General features: G+C 43.4%; 2 protein-coding genes across 4 annotated transcripts; one reads left to right on the forward strand and one right to left on the reverse strand.

The window, feature by feature from the left end:
- The first annotated feature begins 172 nt into the window (after positions 1–172).
- sybu (syntabulin (syntaxin-interacting)) lies at positions 173–10,191 on the forward strand. Of its 3 annotated transcripts, none has more exons than XM_037454397.2 (8): positions 173–353; positions 4,436–4,483; positions 4,705–4,891; positions 5,389–5,589; positions 6,420–6,519; positions 6,608–6,751; positions 8,043–8,198; positions 8,409–10,191. In XM_037454397.2, the coding sequence occupies exons 2-8, from the start codon at positions 4,460–4,462 to the stop codon at positions 9,562–9,564; spliced, it is 1,968 nt and encodes a 655-aa protein (XP_037310294.2). In that variant the 5' UTR covers positions 173–353; positions 4,436–4,459; the 3' UTR covers positions 9,565–10,191. The 3 variants fall into 3 exon arrangements, with proteins under 3 accessions (XP_037310294.2, XP_037310295.2, XP_037310296.2); XM_037454398.2 differs by having other exon boundaries at positions 5,443–5,589; XM_037454399.2 differs by lacking the exons at positions 173–353; positions 4,436–4,483; positions 4,705–4,891; positions 5,389–5,589 and adding an exon at positions 5,600–6,066.
- A 1,143-nt stretch (positions 10,192–11,334) lies between these two features.
- ebag9 (estrogen receptor binding site associated antigen 9) lies at positions 11,335–16,472 on the reverse strand. Its single transcript, XM_037454811.2, has 7 exons — positions 16,173–16,472; positions 15,652–15,746; positions 15,158–15,239; positions 14,833–14,988; positions 14,205–14,315; positions 13,606–13,697; positions 11,335–13,036 (listed from the first exon to the last, which is right to left on the reverse strand). The coding sequence occupies exons 2-7, from the start codon at positions 15,732–15,734 to the stop codon at positions 12,919–12,921; spliced, it is 642 nt and encodes a 213-aa protein (XP_037310708.1). The 5' UTR covers positions 15,735–15,746; positions 16,173–16,472; the 3' UTR covers positions 11,335–12,918.
- Between the last annotated feature and the right edge of the window lie 510 nt (positions 16,473–16,982).

Raw genomic sequence — 16,982 nt, forward strand, 5'->3', positions numbered from 1 at the left:
CGTGTGTGACGTGGTCACATTGTCATTTAGATGCCTTCGAAGTGTTTCATTCACATGTTGATCATATGTTGCCATATAAACATGTCGCAGCCGGTGGGCAGTGAGTGGTTAAGTCAAGCCTCTCGCGTTACGTAACGCGCTCGGGATGGTACAGTCCTATCGCGCGTGCACCGTCAGTGGTCTCGCTCCCTGTCCAATTGCGTGTGTCCTCCTCGGTCTGCACGCAGCTCTCTCCTCCGCCGAGAAGCAGATCGGAGGCAGCCACCACCGGAGCACCAGCAGCGGAACAACCCCTTTGTGCCTCACCGACTGACGCGCGTCCCTCTGCAAGGAAAACAACGTCACATATCCAGGCAAGCATGCCAATTATTTCAATATGATTTCCAACAAACTCATGGTCACCATTGGTCGACGAAGAAAAGAAAAGAAACTATTGGAAGGGTGAGAGGAGGTGGGGCGAGGAGATCAAAAGAGAGATGGGAGGGTATGTTGTTGAAGTTCAGGAACGATTCTTTCGTCGAATCAAACACATATTTCCACACACACACACACCGGCGTCCATGTTATGGATGGTCAGGGTGAGATAAGGACACATGACGTCTGAAGTTGGATGTTTACAACACCTTCATTGCTCACAAGCATAGGTAAAATTCGCATCTATAGAGGGGAAGACGCTTCGTGCACCATAGTAGAATATAACAAGCCATGTCATGATGGGGTAGCAGGATGTCAAGAGAGGGAAATCAGAGCAGCTTTTAAATTAAAATGGCTTTGAAGTGAGATGAGGAAAAGATAAGGGAGAGATGTAAACACGTGGGAGGGGCTTTTCAATGGGAAGAGCACTATGTCTTTTTTTTTGGTTTCATGATATTCATTTGTAAATTCGTTAATTTTAAATGTTCATGTTAAATATGAAATATTAGGAGACCGTTACGTATTTGTAAATGGGTGCCAAAACACAGAGAATAATGCCACAGGAGTTTGTCATAACAGTCAGCTTTGTATGCATGATAGAAATATAATAAACACCTAAGACTACAATTGTATCATGCAGCATTGGAATTGGCTTCAATAAGCTTTATGCTCCTTGGGATGATCTCAGAAAATCAATGTGATTACAGAGACCTGATGTCATGCAATGATGACACAGTTTCTTTAAGGGCTTGATGAGCTCAGGACAAGTGATGCAAACAATGTGCTCCACTAAAAACAATGAAATCGCACCATTTGCACAGCACAGGTTTCCTTTGTTTTAAAATAGATGCTAAGTTAAGATCACACAGTGTGCATCGAATGTCGTCATCACTGAAATTACACAATTTAACAGATGGAGCGAGGGGGTTGACATCAAAAGCGAATAAACAGCTTTCACATTAGTGCATCTGAGTTATCAACATTTCAAAGCTCATAGACTGGGATGGATTTAGGGAATTCATCATTCACGCCCACGCCATGCTGTTTTGAAAGCAGACCATCTGGATATGGGAAGCAGCCTCAGAGGAGGCTTAAAGACTTGTTTACCAGTCATGTGCATTGTATGATGTCAGCATCCCACCCACATGCTTTATCCAAGTCCACCTTCCCCTGTCCATCCACTTCCTGATCGGGCCACTTTTACCCATGGTTGAGTTTTTGGAGTGACTGCGCATCGCTTACGCAGGTAGATGGTTGTACTTTGTCGTGCTCAAGTGAGCTGAAAATCCGGTGTTTGCAACTTAGACGATGCTTAGCCTGTCGCCCAGTGGGTAGCCAATCAACATGGTCTGGAGTCATGCAGAGGACCCGAGTGCATAATCCTTCTGTGCACGGGCTAGTTGTGGACAAGAAAAACCACCAGAAAATGCCACCACGGCTCAGATAAGAACCATCAATAATCTGAGTGCAGGTATCCAAATACCTCACAGAGTGTGATGTTACAAGCTGGTGCCATTGAGTGACAATCAGCATTATATTATAAAAAAAAGAGCATGTGAAGATTCCTTTTTGAATGGATTGATTTGGCTTGTGGACAATCTGATTCATGACGCATTGTTCTTCATGTTCCAATGAAGCCTTGTGCATTTCCTTCAAAGCGTGCTTGTAGTTGCATGGATTTATAAAAATCACTTCCTGAAATAGAACAACGTCACTCTCCTCTCTCCCCTCATGTGTAAGATATTTATTTAATTATGTCAGCCCCAGATTGTTAATTTGCCTCAGATCTCTCTACCAGCGCACGTAGTCGTGAATGACTCATTGGAAGAATTATTTGACAACCATCATCGTGTCCTTTTTAGAAACTGTTGTCTTCACTGTTTGTTTATTTTCTTTCCCGAGCCTGCCAATCCCGGCTCAAGGACACAATGTTCATTCTGTCTGAGAAAAACACTGTGCAGCCGAATGGCAAACACCCCCACACCACTACGGTACATTCTATATTTTTTTTTTTTAGTAAAGGACAGCTTCTCGGGAGGAGTAGAAGAGGCCTTTACTCTTTTCAGATACAAACAAAATGAATCCCATGTAGCTGGATTTTGTTTTTTTGGAACACTTCGCCCTCGGTTGCTAGGACGGTTGCTAGGGCACGGCTGTGGTTGCTGTGCCCTGTTTGGTGACTATAATCCGATGCTGCCGTGCCAGTGCTTCAGGCAGCCGTGCAATGCCACAGTGTGATGGTGCTGTGGATGCCTGAAAATGAAAAATGAAACTGCGGGCAAGGTGCTCTTGGCCACACAGCACGTGAATCTATTTTTGAGGCTGATGGAAAAAAAAGCAGGTTTGAGTTTGATTCCCAGGAGTCTCTGATCTATTTTTGCAATCCTCTTTGGAGGATTTAGTACAAGTCTGCGCTGCTCAAACTGGGTACGTGGCTTATATCAGGTCAAGTGTTGACATCATTATGTTAGGAAATTGTTTGGGGAATCCAGATGATCGAAGCAAAATGTTAAAAAAAAAAGGAGGCCATCTTGATGAAGCAAGTGTTCGGGTTCATCGATGCGGCAGCAGCACACGGGCCTTGGGGTCAATTACATCATTCCCTATGAACCCCCCCCCCCCCCCCCATATGTATGCTCTTACGCAACTGACCCCTTTAGGCAGTGACGCTGAGAGAAAATCAAAAGACGAGAGGACGCGAAGTGATTGTATGAAGTTTATTCAAGCGTGGGAGGAATTCTGCATTATTTAGCTTCAAAGCATTAATAAAATATAGTTATTCCTTGTCTAAATGTGCATTTACAAAAAGTTTTGACAAGAATTCCAAAGTACTTTTCCAAAGAAACATCCTGTGACCTTTCCTTTTTGAAGAGAATATCCTTTTACTGTATATTGCTTTATTGTCTTACATATCTCAACGGTAGAAGCACTTTAGCCTGCTGCCCCACAGTTTTGGCCCAGAGGGAGAGTTTAGTGCTCGGCACTGAAATTGGACACCTTTCATTTATTATTGTCTGCAATTGATCATCGGAATCCAAAAAGACTGACAAAAAGCAAGAAAATGAAATCTTTTTAGACTCTGATCCAGAACATTTGCATTAGTTTTATCTCTTATACTGTTTTTAGCCACACTGATGACATATGGATCTATCTGACAGCCCCCGTCTTTGGTCAAGACAGAATATCTCAGTAACTTGAGCTATTAGCTTTCATCTAGTGCCACCAGAACTTCAACTATATCACCTCATTCATTGCAGTCCATTGCAGTCTGTCCATCCCGGGAGAGGGTTCCCTCCTCTCACGTTCTCCCTAAGGTTTCTTCCCTTTTATCCTCATCGAAGGGTTTTTTCATTTTTGGGGGGAGTTTTTCCTGTGTCGATGTGAGGGTTTCGGGACAGAGGATGTTAAATGTGTACAGACTGTAAAGCCCTCTGAGGCAAATTTGTAATTTGCGATTTCAGGCTTTACAAAATAAAATGAATCAAATTGAATTGAATCCAGGGATATATCTCAACATATACATATGGATGGATTGCCTTTGTGTTTTTTTGTTGAATCATGTCAACAACTAATAACTATGTGTAAAAATGATGACTTTCAACCAGCCTCAGGCTGATTGACTATTGTTAGCATAATAACAAGCCAAACTAAATATTAACTGCTAACTGTTTGAATTCTAGCATTATCATCAATGCTAGCATGAGAGCATGCAGTCATTGGCATTTAGCTCAAAGCACATTCTGACACATTCTGATTTATAAAAATCCAATCCAGGCTCTTTATTTTGAGGGTAGACATCATTTCTCATGAATTGGGTGTGCGTGGGTCATAGCTGGCTGGGGGTTTCTTGTGCCATCTGTACCAGGCAGGGTGTGTGTGTGTGTGTGTGTGCATGTGGGATCTAGTAGAGAGAGGTCAGACAGAGGGCCCTTGTCTGTAAAGGGTTTGAGCGCCACGTCAATACGCTGACACAGCAAAAACACCTTTGCTGACATTCTCCATCGTTTTTTACATTTCACAGAGGAAAAACACTGAGTGAAGCACAATGGGACCGTTCCAAGAATATGAGGTGAGTCTCATCAGTTACCCCTAGTCACTGGTGACAGATTTATGTATGTTGAATGTTATTTTTTAAAGCAATGGAATAAAAAATAAAAAAAAACAGGCCCAGCTATTTGAACAAAAAATCCAGTGTTTTAAACATATGCCCTCCTGAAAAAGAAGGTCCACCGAGTGAAGGTGGGTGGCTACATCGTGGCCTGCAGCTCTGACAGATGTTGCTTCAAACAGGAAAAGAAGTCGCCGGAGAAAGGAAGCCCACGCAGCCGCATCCCTCGTTTGGTTCTCCATCCCTTCGGGCCAAAGGACAAAGGTTCGCCTCTGTCTGACTCACCGTTGTCAGAGGAGGAAGGGAAGGAGTGTGACATCAGTTCAGACCACTCCAAAAGGACCATCAGCACCACCAGCTTTTGCTCTGGTAAGAAGCTTGGCTCCAGTCTGAGGACACCAGATACTCTGAGCGTATTTCACAGGCTCTCAGGTTCACTATTGTATTTGTTAACTCCTCACTCTGTTACTGTTTTGGAGAAATGCAGTGAAAGCATAAGTATTCAGGTCCTATACTTGAGTAAAGGTGAGACAGTTTGAAAAATACTAAAAGTACAAGTGTTTGACTTTTCATCATGGATCAAACATAATTTAATATTTTCATGTCTTTCACCTCTTTTACAAACAAATTATATTAAAGGCAAGGACTACACTGCAAAAAAAAGTTTTTGTAAATGTGTGTAAAAGGTGTTTGTAAAAACCCCCACACAGCAAGCAACAACTTTCTTAAAGTGAACAGCCGTTGAAATCAGTCAGGTAACACCCAAAAAATGAACCTTGAGTTCTGACCTGACTGCCTGTGTTGGCCCCGCCTGCCCCGCGCTGCCTGTTCTTGGCTACTACTGTCTGTGTGCCTGTCTACAATAGATGACACCGGCTGCCCCACTAGTCAGTCTGTGTCCCCCTCCAAAACCCCGTCAGGCTCAGAGCAGAGTGCCCACGGCTCGCCCACGCTGCCGGAGCGCAAGACCAAAGTGAAGAGGGTGAGGGTGATGGACGAGTGGAGCGGCGAAACACGCGGCGCCCCGAAGCACAAGAGGGAGCTGAGGTCGGCCATGAAAGCCAGAGGTGAAGGAGGCGAAAGCTAAAAAAAAGCAACCATCCTACGATGACAATATTACTGATTTGTGTGTGTTGAATTTTGCATGTATTGACCTATACACAACACGATGCATATATGTATTTATATATTTATATATGTAGTATTTAGACAAACACTGGCTGGGAAGCAGCTGCAGAGGATAGTGGAGAGAAACAGGAACAGCGCACTCTAGTTTTGATCTCAAAATCCGCCCCCTTTTACTTTGAGGTAGGAACCAGGAAACGTCAAAATGAGGAGGACAGCTGATTGGTTGAACAGGAAGGTTTGGGCGCTCAGCCAATTAGGCTGATTAGCAGGTGGTTAGTTCACTGGTTCCACGTGCACAGGGCAGTAATCAACTCACAGTGGTGTGCGACACGTTATTATTTGAAATATTTCCTTTGTCACAGTCATTCCAGGACACAGTACTATGGTTTTGTTTGAAGGTAAAAGATGCTTCTCAGGTACAGCTTTGAATTTCTTCTTTAATCGTTTAAATTAGCTGGAAATGTCCTAGGCTTCTGTATTGGGCTGTGGCCCCCCTGCATGCAGTGTTTGTCCGCACACACAATGGCTGGATGTTATTGGCTGATTTTGCAGCACAAATGGTATTTGTATTTAACATGAACTGGTTTAACCGTATGTCCTCCTTGTGAGGTTCTATATTAGCGGTTCAGGCCATCCAAAAGCTGCTGAGGCTGTATGCGTCAGGCTTCGCTATCTAGTTGGCACCTTCATGATGGAAGTGCAGTTCACCAGCACTGTATTGAGATAGTCCTGCTTTAATCGGGACTTGGTGGTTCTCCTTTTTTTTTAGGAAGTGAGGCCGACTTCAGCTCCTCAAGCAGCACAGGCAGCCTGAAGACCAAGGAGAGCCTCGCCTCCATTTCAGCGGGAAAGAAGGCTCCTTCGCGCAGGTTTGATGTTCCTCCACGCGGCCTGCTAGAAATAAGGCACACTTTATCTTCACTTTAAACATCACCCCATGTGCTTTCTTTCACCCAGTCGCAGACCCCTCCCGGTGTTCAGACCCCCTGGGAGCCCGACAGCCAACCGCGGTGCAGAGCTCTACGCTCCCTACAGGACTCCTCCCAGAGCTGCCTCCTCAACCACCAACAGCAGCAGCTGCAACTCCAGCCCCACCTCCAGGTATACCAAGCAAGCCTCTACTATCACGCATTATTAATGGTCTCTGAACAACTATTATGGTTTTTAGGGTTGACCCCCCCCTGGTCATGTCTAACCGTCCCACGTTTCTCCACCTTGGATTCATTACAAATGCAACATTTGGAGAGCTGAGAGATTTGGGCTGTGGCTCTTGTGCAGCCTGACGATTGGGTGAATGAATGAATGAGTGGGTGGGTGGTTGGTTTAAGCTTGGATCGTTTTATCATTTCCTCTCTTGCAGCCATATAGGATTATAACGGTCATGATCCGGCTGTGGTTGGGGATTAATTTTGATTTTAATATAGCAAATGTCTGAATATGTTACCCAGACATTGACCCCACAGATTGCATTGGTTTCGTAACAGGATTGGAGTGAACACACCTCGGTTGGGGGGGAGAGAACAGGGTCATAAATATTTAACAAAATGGCAGAATTGATAAACCCACAGAAGAGCCTGCAGCATGGAGTTCTGACAAGGTGCTCCAGGCTCTATATTTTTGAAGGTTTGCTACTTTTGGTTTGACTGCAGCTCCGCCTCGCGTACGCTTCAACTCAAAAGTATTCTCTCAGCAGTAGAAATGACAAAACATTCGACTCCCAGCTTTTTGAGTATTTAAGCAGCAGTGAAATCTGCCCTCTTATGATTACAGCTCCAATAAAGGCATGTTAGCCCTCCACTTGGATGCTGTCATGTGACATCTTTTCTTCTGCCGTCTCCTGGTCTGTTTCTATTCCTGGCAGAGATGCAGAGGCTTGAGTATCCCAGGTTGCTAGGATATCGTGCTAGTAAAAGAGGGGCTTACATGCTGCTTTGCATATTGTCCAAATCCACCCACTCATCCTCTACCAAAAAGACACACGACTTATAGTTTCTCTGAGTTAGATTAAACACAGATAAGGAAATGCAATGGTGATTTACATGTTAATGATGGCAGCATCTGAATCAGGTTATTCTATTTAAAGTAAGGTGACGTTTCCTTGCCAACTGCTTGTATTTGGATAAACCAGCATTTTAGGTCCACCAAACCCCCCCTGCATGCAAGTAATCCTGTGTCCGACACTAATTCCAGGCTTCAGGGAGAATCGGCCCTGAAAGCACTCTCTCGGACAGACAAATTAACGTCTACAGGGAGCGATTTTACGCAGAAGAGCCATTTCTTTTTCTGCACTTCCTTCAAAAATGTCCGGTTGGAGAACTGATGGCGGAAGACATTAGTTCTAAAGACTTTCCTTTTTAATCAGCCAAATGGTCTCTTTTTTTTCTCCCAACAGAAGAGTGAACCCGGGCCGCTTCCACTCCTGCGGGGATAACCATGGCATCAGACCCCCGAACCCCGAGCAGTATCTCACCCCGCTGCAGCAGAAGGAAGTGGCCATCCGACACCTGAAGACCAAACTGTTGGAGTCTGAGAACACCGTCCGGGACAGGTCCGTTCAGATTTAGCAGCACAGAAGATGTTTCTGTTGCGCTTTCTTTTTTTTTTGCCTGCCTACGTACTGCAAGTTACTAGTATACAATACTTCTTCCGGATATGCACATTGTATGAAACACTATTTTATAAAATGAATTGCTTGCCCTCAGAGTTGGATGTCAAAACGTATTGTTAATTTTCTGTGGACATTATCTTCCCTCATTAGAGATACTGAGGTCGGGGAGCTGAAGTCCCAGCTCTGCAGAATGAGGGAAGACTGGATCGAAGAAGAGTGCCACCGGGTGGAGGCTCAGCTGTCCCTCAAAGAGGCTCGCAAAGAGATCAAGCAGCTGCGCCAGGTGGTGGAAACGATGAAGAGCAGCCTGATGGAGAAGGATAAAGGAATACAGAAGTATTTCATCGACATCAACATCCAAAACAGGAAGTTGGAGTCCCTGCTGCAAAGCATGGAGCTGGCCCAGAGCGGCACCAGCCTGCAAGACGACAAAACCTTGGACTGCATCTGCGACGGCCCCGGCCCCTGTGTGAAGAAGATGGTCGGGGAGGAAGAGGGCGGACTGGAGCTGGGAACCCAGGGGGCGGAGGCCATGGCGGACAGCGGGCTGCTGGCAAACGACGAGATGGCCAACAGAGCGGACATTTTGGAGCAGGTCTTCATGTCCACGGCGGTGGATTTCAGTCAGGACTGCAGCGGGAAGCTGGGGACGGAGTCGGGGCCCGGGGTGTCGGCGCTGTCGGAAGAGGGACGGTTGATTGAGGACTCCGCCGCGCCCCCGCCGGCTCTGCCGAACGCGGCTTCCGTCACCGTCACCCTGAGCGCACCCTCCCAGCAGGACACGGAGGATAAAGGAATGCAGACCGACGCGCTGCCCGTGGCGCCCGACCTGCAGGCCGTGCTCCTCCAGCTGCTCAAGTTCCACGGGGCAACGGGGGGGGAAGCGGCTCCGTCGGCCTGCAGCGGCCTCCCGATCCCGCCCGACTCTCCCGCCGACCCGAAACCCCGCCGACCCAGCATTCCCGATCCCCCGCAGAGCCCCGACGACTCTGGCGATTCCGGCCTGGGCTGCTCGGAACCCGCAGAGAGCCGACGGTTCATGGAAGAGCTGGATTTCAGCGTCGGCGAGGAGGAGCGCGGTGCGTCCCCGCGATTGGACGCCGTCGGCAAGCGCTACTGGAGCAGCAGCTTCCTGGTGGACCTGGTTGCCGTGGCAGCGCCCGTGCTGCCCACGGTGGCCTGGCTGTACTCGCGGCACGGCGTGGACGGGAGCGCTCCGGTGTACAACATCGCCGCTCTCATCAGGGGCTGTTGCATCATGGGATTGCACTCTCTTCGGCACGTCACTCGCAGGCCGGACGCGTGAAGGCCTTCACCCCGCCTGCACACGCGCCTGACCTTCAACTTAAAAGCACTTAAGCATCTATTTCAGGAGTATTTGCAAGATTTCTTGCAGTTTTTTTTGTTAAACACTGATGGTAATAGTTATTTTTGTCTCGACACGCACTTTGCACTGTGCAGTTACCATGGATTGACGCAAAATGGTGACAAGAAAGGGATTATTTATAAACAGGGTTATTTATGTATTTATTTATAATTGACATGTAGAAACTGACCATCTGGGTAGATGGTTTTGTGTTATCGTCGTGTGGTGTCCCTTGTTAGCAGTGTTTCAATTTTCCTAAAATTTATATTTTGTTTTCGGGAGGTGGAAGATTGAATGTCTATTTGGTTTGAGATGTCCACAGTTGAGTTTTTGTTCAAAAAGAAACCTTCAGCCAAAGCTTTAATGTGAGTTCACTGCTTTTTGTTTTGTGAAGTGTCTATTTTTTTTTTCCTCCTTGGGAGTAGTTTTATTTGGTACAGCCTGTGCATTGTAATAAAGCAATGCTTAAGAGCAATTGACACTTGTTATGTGCCTGAACTATGTGCAATACTGGTAATTTACATCAAATGTACTTGTATCTTTATTATTAAAGCATGATAAATCCTGGCCATGCATTGTGACTTTTTATTTTTATGCTGTTTCTAATAATGGAGGATGACTAAACAGGAACATTGTTAAAGGTTTGACTAGTGTAAAAATGCAGATTTTTTTTATTTATACAAGATGTTCACATGAATTAATAAAACAAACGGCCTGAAAGAGTGCAACCAAGCAGCGTTCTCATGGCTGCTCGGCTTATGTAAAAGCTCTCCGGCCTGTTTGTCAGCTGCACAACCCAAGGGAGGTCTGCAATGAAGTGCATCAGACCCACTTAACTGGGATCTCTCAAGCTGTAAAATGCCTATTTTATACCAGTGAAAACTGGGTCAGTACCAGGGTACGTGTTTGCCTGGAAGAACTCTCTCATTACATAACATTTATCCATTTTTCCCTGGAAATGGAGGGGAATAAAGCTGATTAAGTCTGAAAGAACTTGACGTCTTAGTCCCCTCTGCCATATGGTGATGTGTCTTTAAATGCATAAGCACCTCTCGGTTCATAAAGCATCAGACTAGTAAGTGATTAGATGCTGTAATCTCCACACAACGTGGCCCGTGCATGCTGGATTTATTTGAGTAGAAAGCAGTGGTTAAATCGAACCGGCTGAGAACACATCGGACTACCAGCATTCTCAAGCCTTTCGGGACAATCAGCCATGTAGCTCGTCCCCTTTCCAAGACTAAGCACGTGCATTAAACATTTTTGAAAGTGGGTTAGTCTCAGCGATTTTGGTGGTCAGGCAGTTACTCCTGATGAGTGACATCGCTGTAATGGTGCTCGGGAGACTGAAGATGTCCCATTGGTGTCAGGCATCACATTAAACTGATTAATAAGACCAGAGTGGATGCTTGCGGCTCTGTGAGGCTGTACATGGGGGCTGCAGTGCTTTGAGATGAATGCTAACCGTATGCTGACAAGCTTTAGTAGCTTTGTTTGTGTGTGTGTGTGTACCAAATGTCATGGCACACCACCAAAGATAAGTCAAAATTACATCAACGGAGCCCCATTTAGCACAGCTAAAAAAATAGCTAAACGTCCTTATGATCTAAAAGTTCAATAATTGAATATGTCCGTTTAAAAAAAATACTTATCTAGGGTTTCCCTTGTTGCACATCAGTCAGCAGACTCATGACCAATGGGTTTCACCTCTAAGGGGTATGACTCAAATCAGTTTATTAAAAACCTTTGTTTGGACCAATACAGCAAGTATTACAATCTGCTAAATCCTTCTGGATAAATTTAGTTTCTGTACCTTGTTTTTGCTTAATCGTGACAATTATTTTAAGTCTTACACGTGAACAAGAAATAAAATAGAAACAAGGGATTCTCTGACTCATTGGGAAAATTTCAAAGCAGAACAACTTATAGCTTTACTCAATGAAACACAAATTAAAGTTTGGCAAACATTACCTTAAAAAATACACATGCATTTCAATTAAAGCTGATATTTCATCATTTTAATTTGAACAGAGTATGTTATCATTTCATTCCTCGATAACAACCAAACAATTAGCTTGCAAAAAATGTACTTTTGGTTACCTGATAAAGGACTCATCGATGAGGTAACACAACAGAGATATGTGTGTCCCGTCTGTAGATTTCAATTCATAAAAAAGAAAATCCTTTTTCACCTCATGTTTCCATGACAACAGCTTGCCTATTAGAAACGGTGCAGATATTTTTCCAACACTGATTGGTGAATTCATCATAATGCATTATGGGATGCTCAGTCAAAGCCCATTTCATCTTATCGAGCACAGTAACTGGTTGGAGATGACACTGTGATAGGCATCCGTGTTTTAGAAAGACAGTGCGTATGCAGTGAGACTAACAACCGTTAAGGAGCAAAGCAATATCACCATTCCCTTTAAAAAAAAAAAATCATTAAAAAAATGAAAGCCCTGATAACTGAAGTTGTTCCTTCAATGTCACAAGCTGACAGAGGAGGAGAATGAATGGCAGATCAATAGCCATGTGATTACCATAGGAACCCACAGCTAACACTCACAGTTGGGCTAGATTCTAGTCTATGGTCATTCATCCTTACTCATAATTAAAATCGTCAGCATTCATTTTATAAGAGGTTTACAGTGTATGAAGGGTTGCACAGGACAGGGGGCTAGTGTAAAATATCAAGCATTATTCATTAGAGAGGGAAGAAAACATAGTTTTTAGACAATGAATATAAAAGCACAACAATCAAGCAAACCAAAGGATGTCACTGGTGGACAGTGATGCTTGAAATTAAACTCCTTATAAATAAGACAGAGAAGGGAAATGTACTCCCTTATAGGGTTTCAAAAAGGTTGGTACCTATTTATTTACAAATGTTCCTGGGAAAGAAACAACATTTTTTTTGTTCCTCGCTACCCAACAGACCCAATCTTAATCTAAATGGTACCCTCTAATGCCACATCTGACGTTTAACCTCAGCTTACCTGTATCCCGAAAATACAGCCCCCTCAAAGAGCACAATGACCCCGCCACATAAATAGCGAGTAGACCAAGAGCATTGTCTGGCCTCGACAATGATGCATTTCAGACTGCAACAGCTGGAAAACAGACTAAAATGGCTGCTGGTGGAAACGGGGGGAAGTAGGACAGATTTCTGACAGATAAGTAGTGAAGGGTGGAAATCCTGTTTGGTATGTTGACTTCAAAGACGACGATTGATTCAGTGTCCTTGCCCCCCTCCCATTCCTTTGGCTCAAAAAAAGAGCATCTCTGAAAATGTTACGAAAGCTTGACGGCAATCTTCTGCTCCTTCTTCGTGAGCCTCTGAACATCTTTCTCCATCTTCTTCCTTTGCTGCTCCATTGACCTCTTTTCTCTCTCAGCCATCTTCTGTTGTCTGTGCAAAAGAGGGAAAGGCTAATTTACGTCTGCAAGCAATCTCACTAGAGCTCACATCGACAGAAGTGAGGCCAGCTGCGAGAGGGTAGAGCTGGATCTCCCTCCTCGCTGTGTTGTAAAAGCCTACACTGCCACCTGCTGGCCAGTAGGTGGCCCTACAGCCCTCCGACACCACGATTATCATCATCAATATGGTGGTGACGACGCCGATTTAAAGTGTTTAAAACAATACAAAAGGGGAAGATGTGAACAAGTCCTGTGTGTTATGGTACCCTGATACCAATAATGGATGTTTGCAGACTGCTTTATATGAGTGATTGATGGTTGTTATATCCCCTTTGTCTTACATACACAACCAGTCAGAAGTTTGGACACCTTTTCTCATTCAATGAGAAAGAAATTGTGTCCAAACTTTTGATTGGTACTGTACAAAACAAACAAATTATGCAATTGTTCCTTTAACTGGCTTATTAATGATGAATGAAAAACGTAATCAATTAAAATATCTTGACAAACTGGTAATAGTGCATATCTATGTACCGGCGCAGAAACGTCTTGAAATATTACCTGAGCACCACCTCTGCCTCCCACGCAGCTTCCGACTCGTCCTCCCAGGCGTTGGAGTTCTCCTGCCAGGTATCCATTTCTCCCAGCTCAGCCTGCACAGAAGCGTTTAAGCGTATGTTCACGACTACAACACTTCTATTACGCAACCTTAGTTTTCTGAATGAAGCCAGAAATAAGTCCCTTTTAAGCAAACAATTATTTTGGAGGACTCCTCTAGCTTTACTGGAGAGGAACTATAAGGAGGAAAATCTAAAATGTACATGCATTTCTACTAGTTCTCAAGTTAATATCCTAATTTAGTTAATTACCCCTTAAATCACCAAAAAAGATATTGCGCAAGCATCATAATAATAAAAAAAACATTTAAATATCATGTCCATTAAATAAGTAACTTCTATTTTAAACGTCTGACTTGTTGTTTAGTACAGCTGGGAAAATATCCTTAAATGAGCAACAGAGTGAATAGAAAGTGAAATTATGCTCTTTACTGGAGGCCCTCAGTTCCCTTGACTAATAATTATAATTTATTGTTGGATGTTTTAGAAACAGAGAACCTACCTACCTAGAGACACTTCTTATTTTAAAATGCTGTAACTTACTGAAGGTGGATTGAAGGACATCATATCCTGAGAGGCTGCCAGTCTGCTGGAGAAACCTGCTGAGCCGTCGGGTACCAGGTAGTTTAACGGCTCCCTTTTCTTCAGCACTATCTACAACACAGAGACATGGAAGACAGCGGCTAAAACACAACCATGTGACGGTTTGCAATCCCACTCAGATTCATTGAATACAGCGGCTGAACTCCAGCAAGTTACAATGTTAAGAGGTGTGACTTTTCCTATGCAGATACATGAAATCATGCTCTTATGTTCTCATATTATATATAGATAACGTTTTGTTATTATCTGCGTCTCTAGAAGCAACAGGCGAGGATAGGAGCACTGTTACCATGGAGATTTATTGACTGACCTTTTCACTGGTCTGACCTGATATATATAAAAAAAGGTTTAAAAAAAATAGTCCATGATTTCATATAATCTATCACTGCAGGTTCATCTATGTTTACCATATACTAGTTTCGTTTTTTTTTTCTTCAAGTATTGTCCTACAGGTCAGGCCTGAAACCAAAAACAACTCCACTTAACAACATAAAATGAATACAGTCATGAAAAAAAAGCCCCCATCCAGAAGAACATGATATGCATGCAGCACCACCTGTGGACATACCTTCTGTGTTTTCCTGATGGTGGGGGTCATGTCTTTGAAGTAGTCGGGCTCTTGGTCCATCTCGTTCCCTGTAGGGGAAACGTTTCCGTTGCCACCTTCAATCTTAATGCTTGTGGGAGCCTCTTCATCCCAAGAGCTCCATTCTTCGATCTCTGGCTGTGCAGAACAAACAAAAAACACTTGAAGTAAAATGTGTACATGTGGAGCAGGAGTTTGGTGAGTTGATTGAGAGAATTGCTGTTGATTTATAATATATGTAGTTTGCATTGCAATTAGGCAATAGGCTCTGGGCTTCTAGGGCCAGGTTAACTGACACAATACTGACCTGTTTTGGTACAGAGGATGAGAAATCCACTGTTGTCGGGAGAGTTATTTGATCACCGCTGAGCTTACGACCCCTTCCGCTCCTGAAGGTCAAAATGAACTAATTTAACCAATTTAACAGCAGCGGAGACATTCTTACCAAACCAGACCTCTTTAGTGTAGAGGGATTGATCCAGTGACAAGGATTTCAATTCTATTAATAACATTTTCGTTTTTACTCAACTTTGAACATAAATTCTGCATTGTTTCATTGCAGTTGTCAATCACCATGCATGTGAACCACAAATTAACATCTGTGTACAATCCAACATGATGAACTTACTTCAAGTTCATTAAAAATTAAAACAGCTATTCAACTATGTTTTAGATGCATGTGGCATTCAATAATGTATCCTGTCAAAGGTATTCTGTTAAGAGTTTTCAGACATCTTTAAGTTTGCCAGTAATGTGCATTGGCAAAATGATCACAAAAAACAATAGTGTGTATCAGCTCACCTGCATATCAACCTTTTAAAGAAGGAAAGGATGGTGGATAGACACGTGCAGATCTTGAAAAGGCGGAACTGAGTGATGGCCATGATGAAATTGAGCTGTTGTAAGATGAGAGAGAAAATATTAGCATTTGGATTCTAAATAATAACCAGGAGCACCTGACCGTTTGCCAGGAATCAGTCCGTAAAAATAAATCTATTGGCGAAATGAACAGAGAACGGAGAGCCGTGACATTTAGCATCTTATTTAAATGCTGTTCGTGGGCGAACAGATACGCTTAGCTAGCAAGTAGACTGTATGCAAGTGTTAACAGTAGATGGCCGTGAACATGGTTAGCATGCACATACACTATATTGACAGGTACGCGATTGTCACCATACAACAAAGGGCAGACCTGAGGTTAAGGTTAAGATAGAAGACAGGTTCTGCCAGCAATTATGCTAACCGAGGCAACAGCTGCCACGTTATAGCTTAATAATAGAGGTTTGCATCAACGTTGGATTAGCCATCATACAAACACTCACCTTGCAAAGGGTCAACACACGGTATACAGAGCAGCTGCTTTCTTCTTGTTTGCTAGAAGAGGCAAGCTCATGTATTTGCTAAACGTAGCTTGCTAGCTTAGCACACAGAAAAACATGATGTTTCTAATTCCTTAAATTGATTTAGTCAAAGAACACATCGGCAGTGACAATTTATATCACTGTCATTTTAAAGCCATGCATGTAACAGCTGTATACTCCAATGTGGTTTCATGACAAAACTCCTAAATTCGTGTCGTCTCTCATCTGTGTGCCATGGCTGCCATCTTTGAGCTGGGAGGAGCAGGAACCAAGGAAACCAGAACAGGGAAGTGCAGCGTGGATCCGGTGCGTTCAGGTACTGTCGGAAAGCGAGGCTACCACTCTCCTCCTGGATCAATTCTTTATGGTAAACGTTTACATTTGTGTCTATAAGGTTACGTATTCTCATGTATTTAATACTATTAATTGTCGGAATGGCTATTGGAAGATATTCATAAATTATAATGTTATTGTAAAATGATTGCGATTAATATCTTAATAATTATCAATAATAGTAATACTTTTGTTATTGTTGTTAATACAATATGATTGAAATCAGAATTATGAAGGGAGATTAAATACAAATAAAATCAAAAGTTACTCCTGTCATTTTTCTATCGAAAACAAAATGACACTGAAAGACAAAACCTGAAGAAACCATGGTGTTACTCTAAATATTATAGAAGGTATTCTGATTAATTGTAAACGATTTATTGCGCATATTAACATGACTGCGTGGAAAGTTGTAAAGGGGAAACTCAAATTGTGGGA

This window comes from Pungitius pungitius, chromosome 11 (assembly GCF_949316345.1).
Source record: "Pungitius pungitius chromosome 11, fPunPun2.1, whole genome shotgun sequence".
Classification (NCBI taxonomy): Eukaryota; Metazoa; Chordata; class Actinopteri; order Perciformes; family Gasterosteidae; genus Pungitius; species Pungitius pungitius.

Bases quoted from the DNA above. Each gene is read 5' to 3' on its own strand.
- sybu (XM_037454397.2), top strand. From the start codon at position 4,460: ATGGGACCGTTCCAAGAATATGAG. The intron at 6,752-8,042 runs GTATACCAAGCA...TTCTCCCAACAG, and splicing joins AACTCCAGCCCCACCTCCAG to AAGAGTGAACCCGGGCCGCT. The intron at 8,199-8,408 runs GTCCGTTCAGAT...TTCCCTCATTAG, and splicing joins GAGAACACCGTCCGGGACAG to AGATACTGAGGTCGGGGAGC.
- ebag9 (XM_037454811.2), bottom strand. From the start codon at position 15,734: ATGGCCATCACTCAGTTCCGCCTTTTCAAGATCTGCACGTGTCTATCC. The intron at 15,240-15,651 runs GTGAGCTGATAC...TTTGACCTTCAG, and splicing joins TTTAAAAGGTTGATATGCAG to GAGCGGAAGGGGTCGTAAGC. The intron at 13,698-14,204 runs GTAAGTTACAGC...GCTTCTGTGCAG, and splicing joins TGTCCTTCAATCCACCTTCA to GCTGAGCTGGGAGAAATGGA.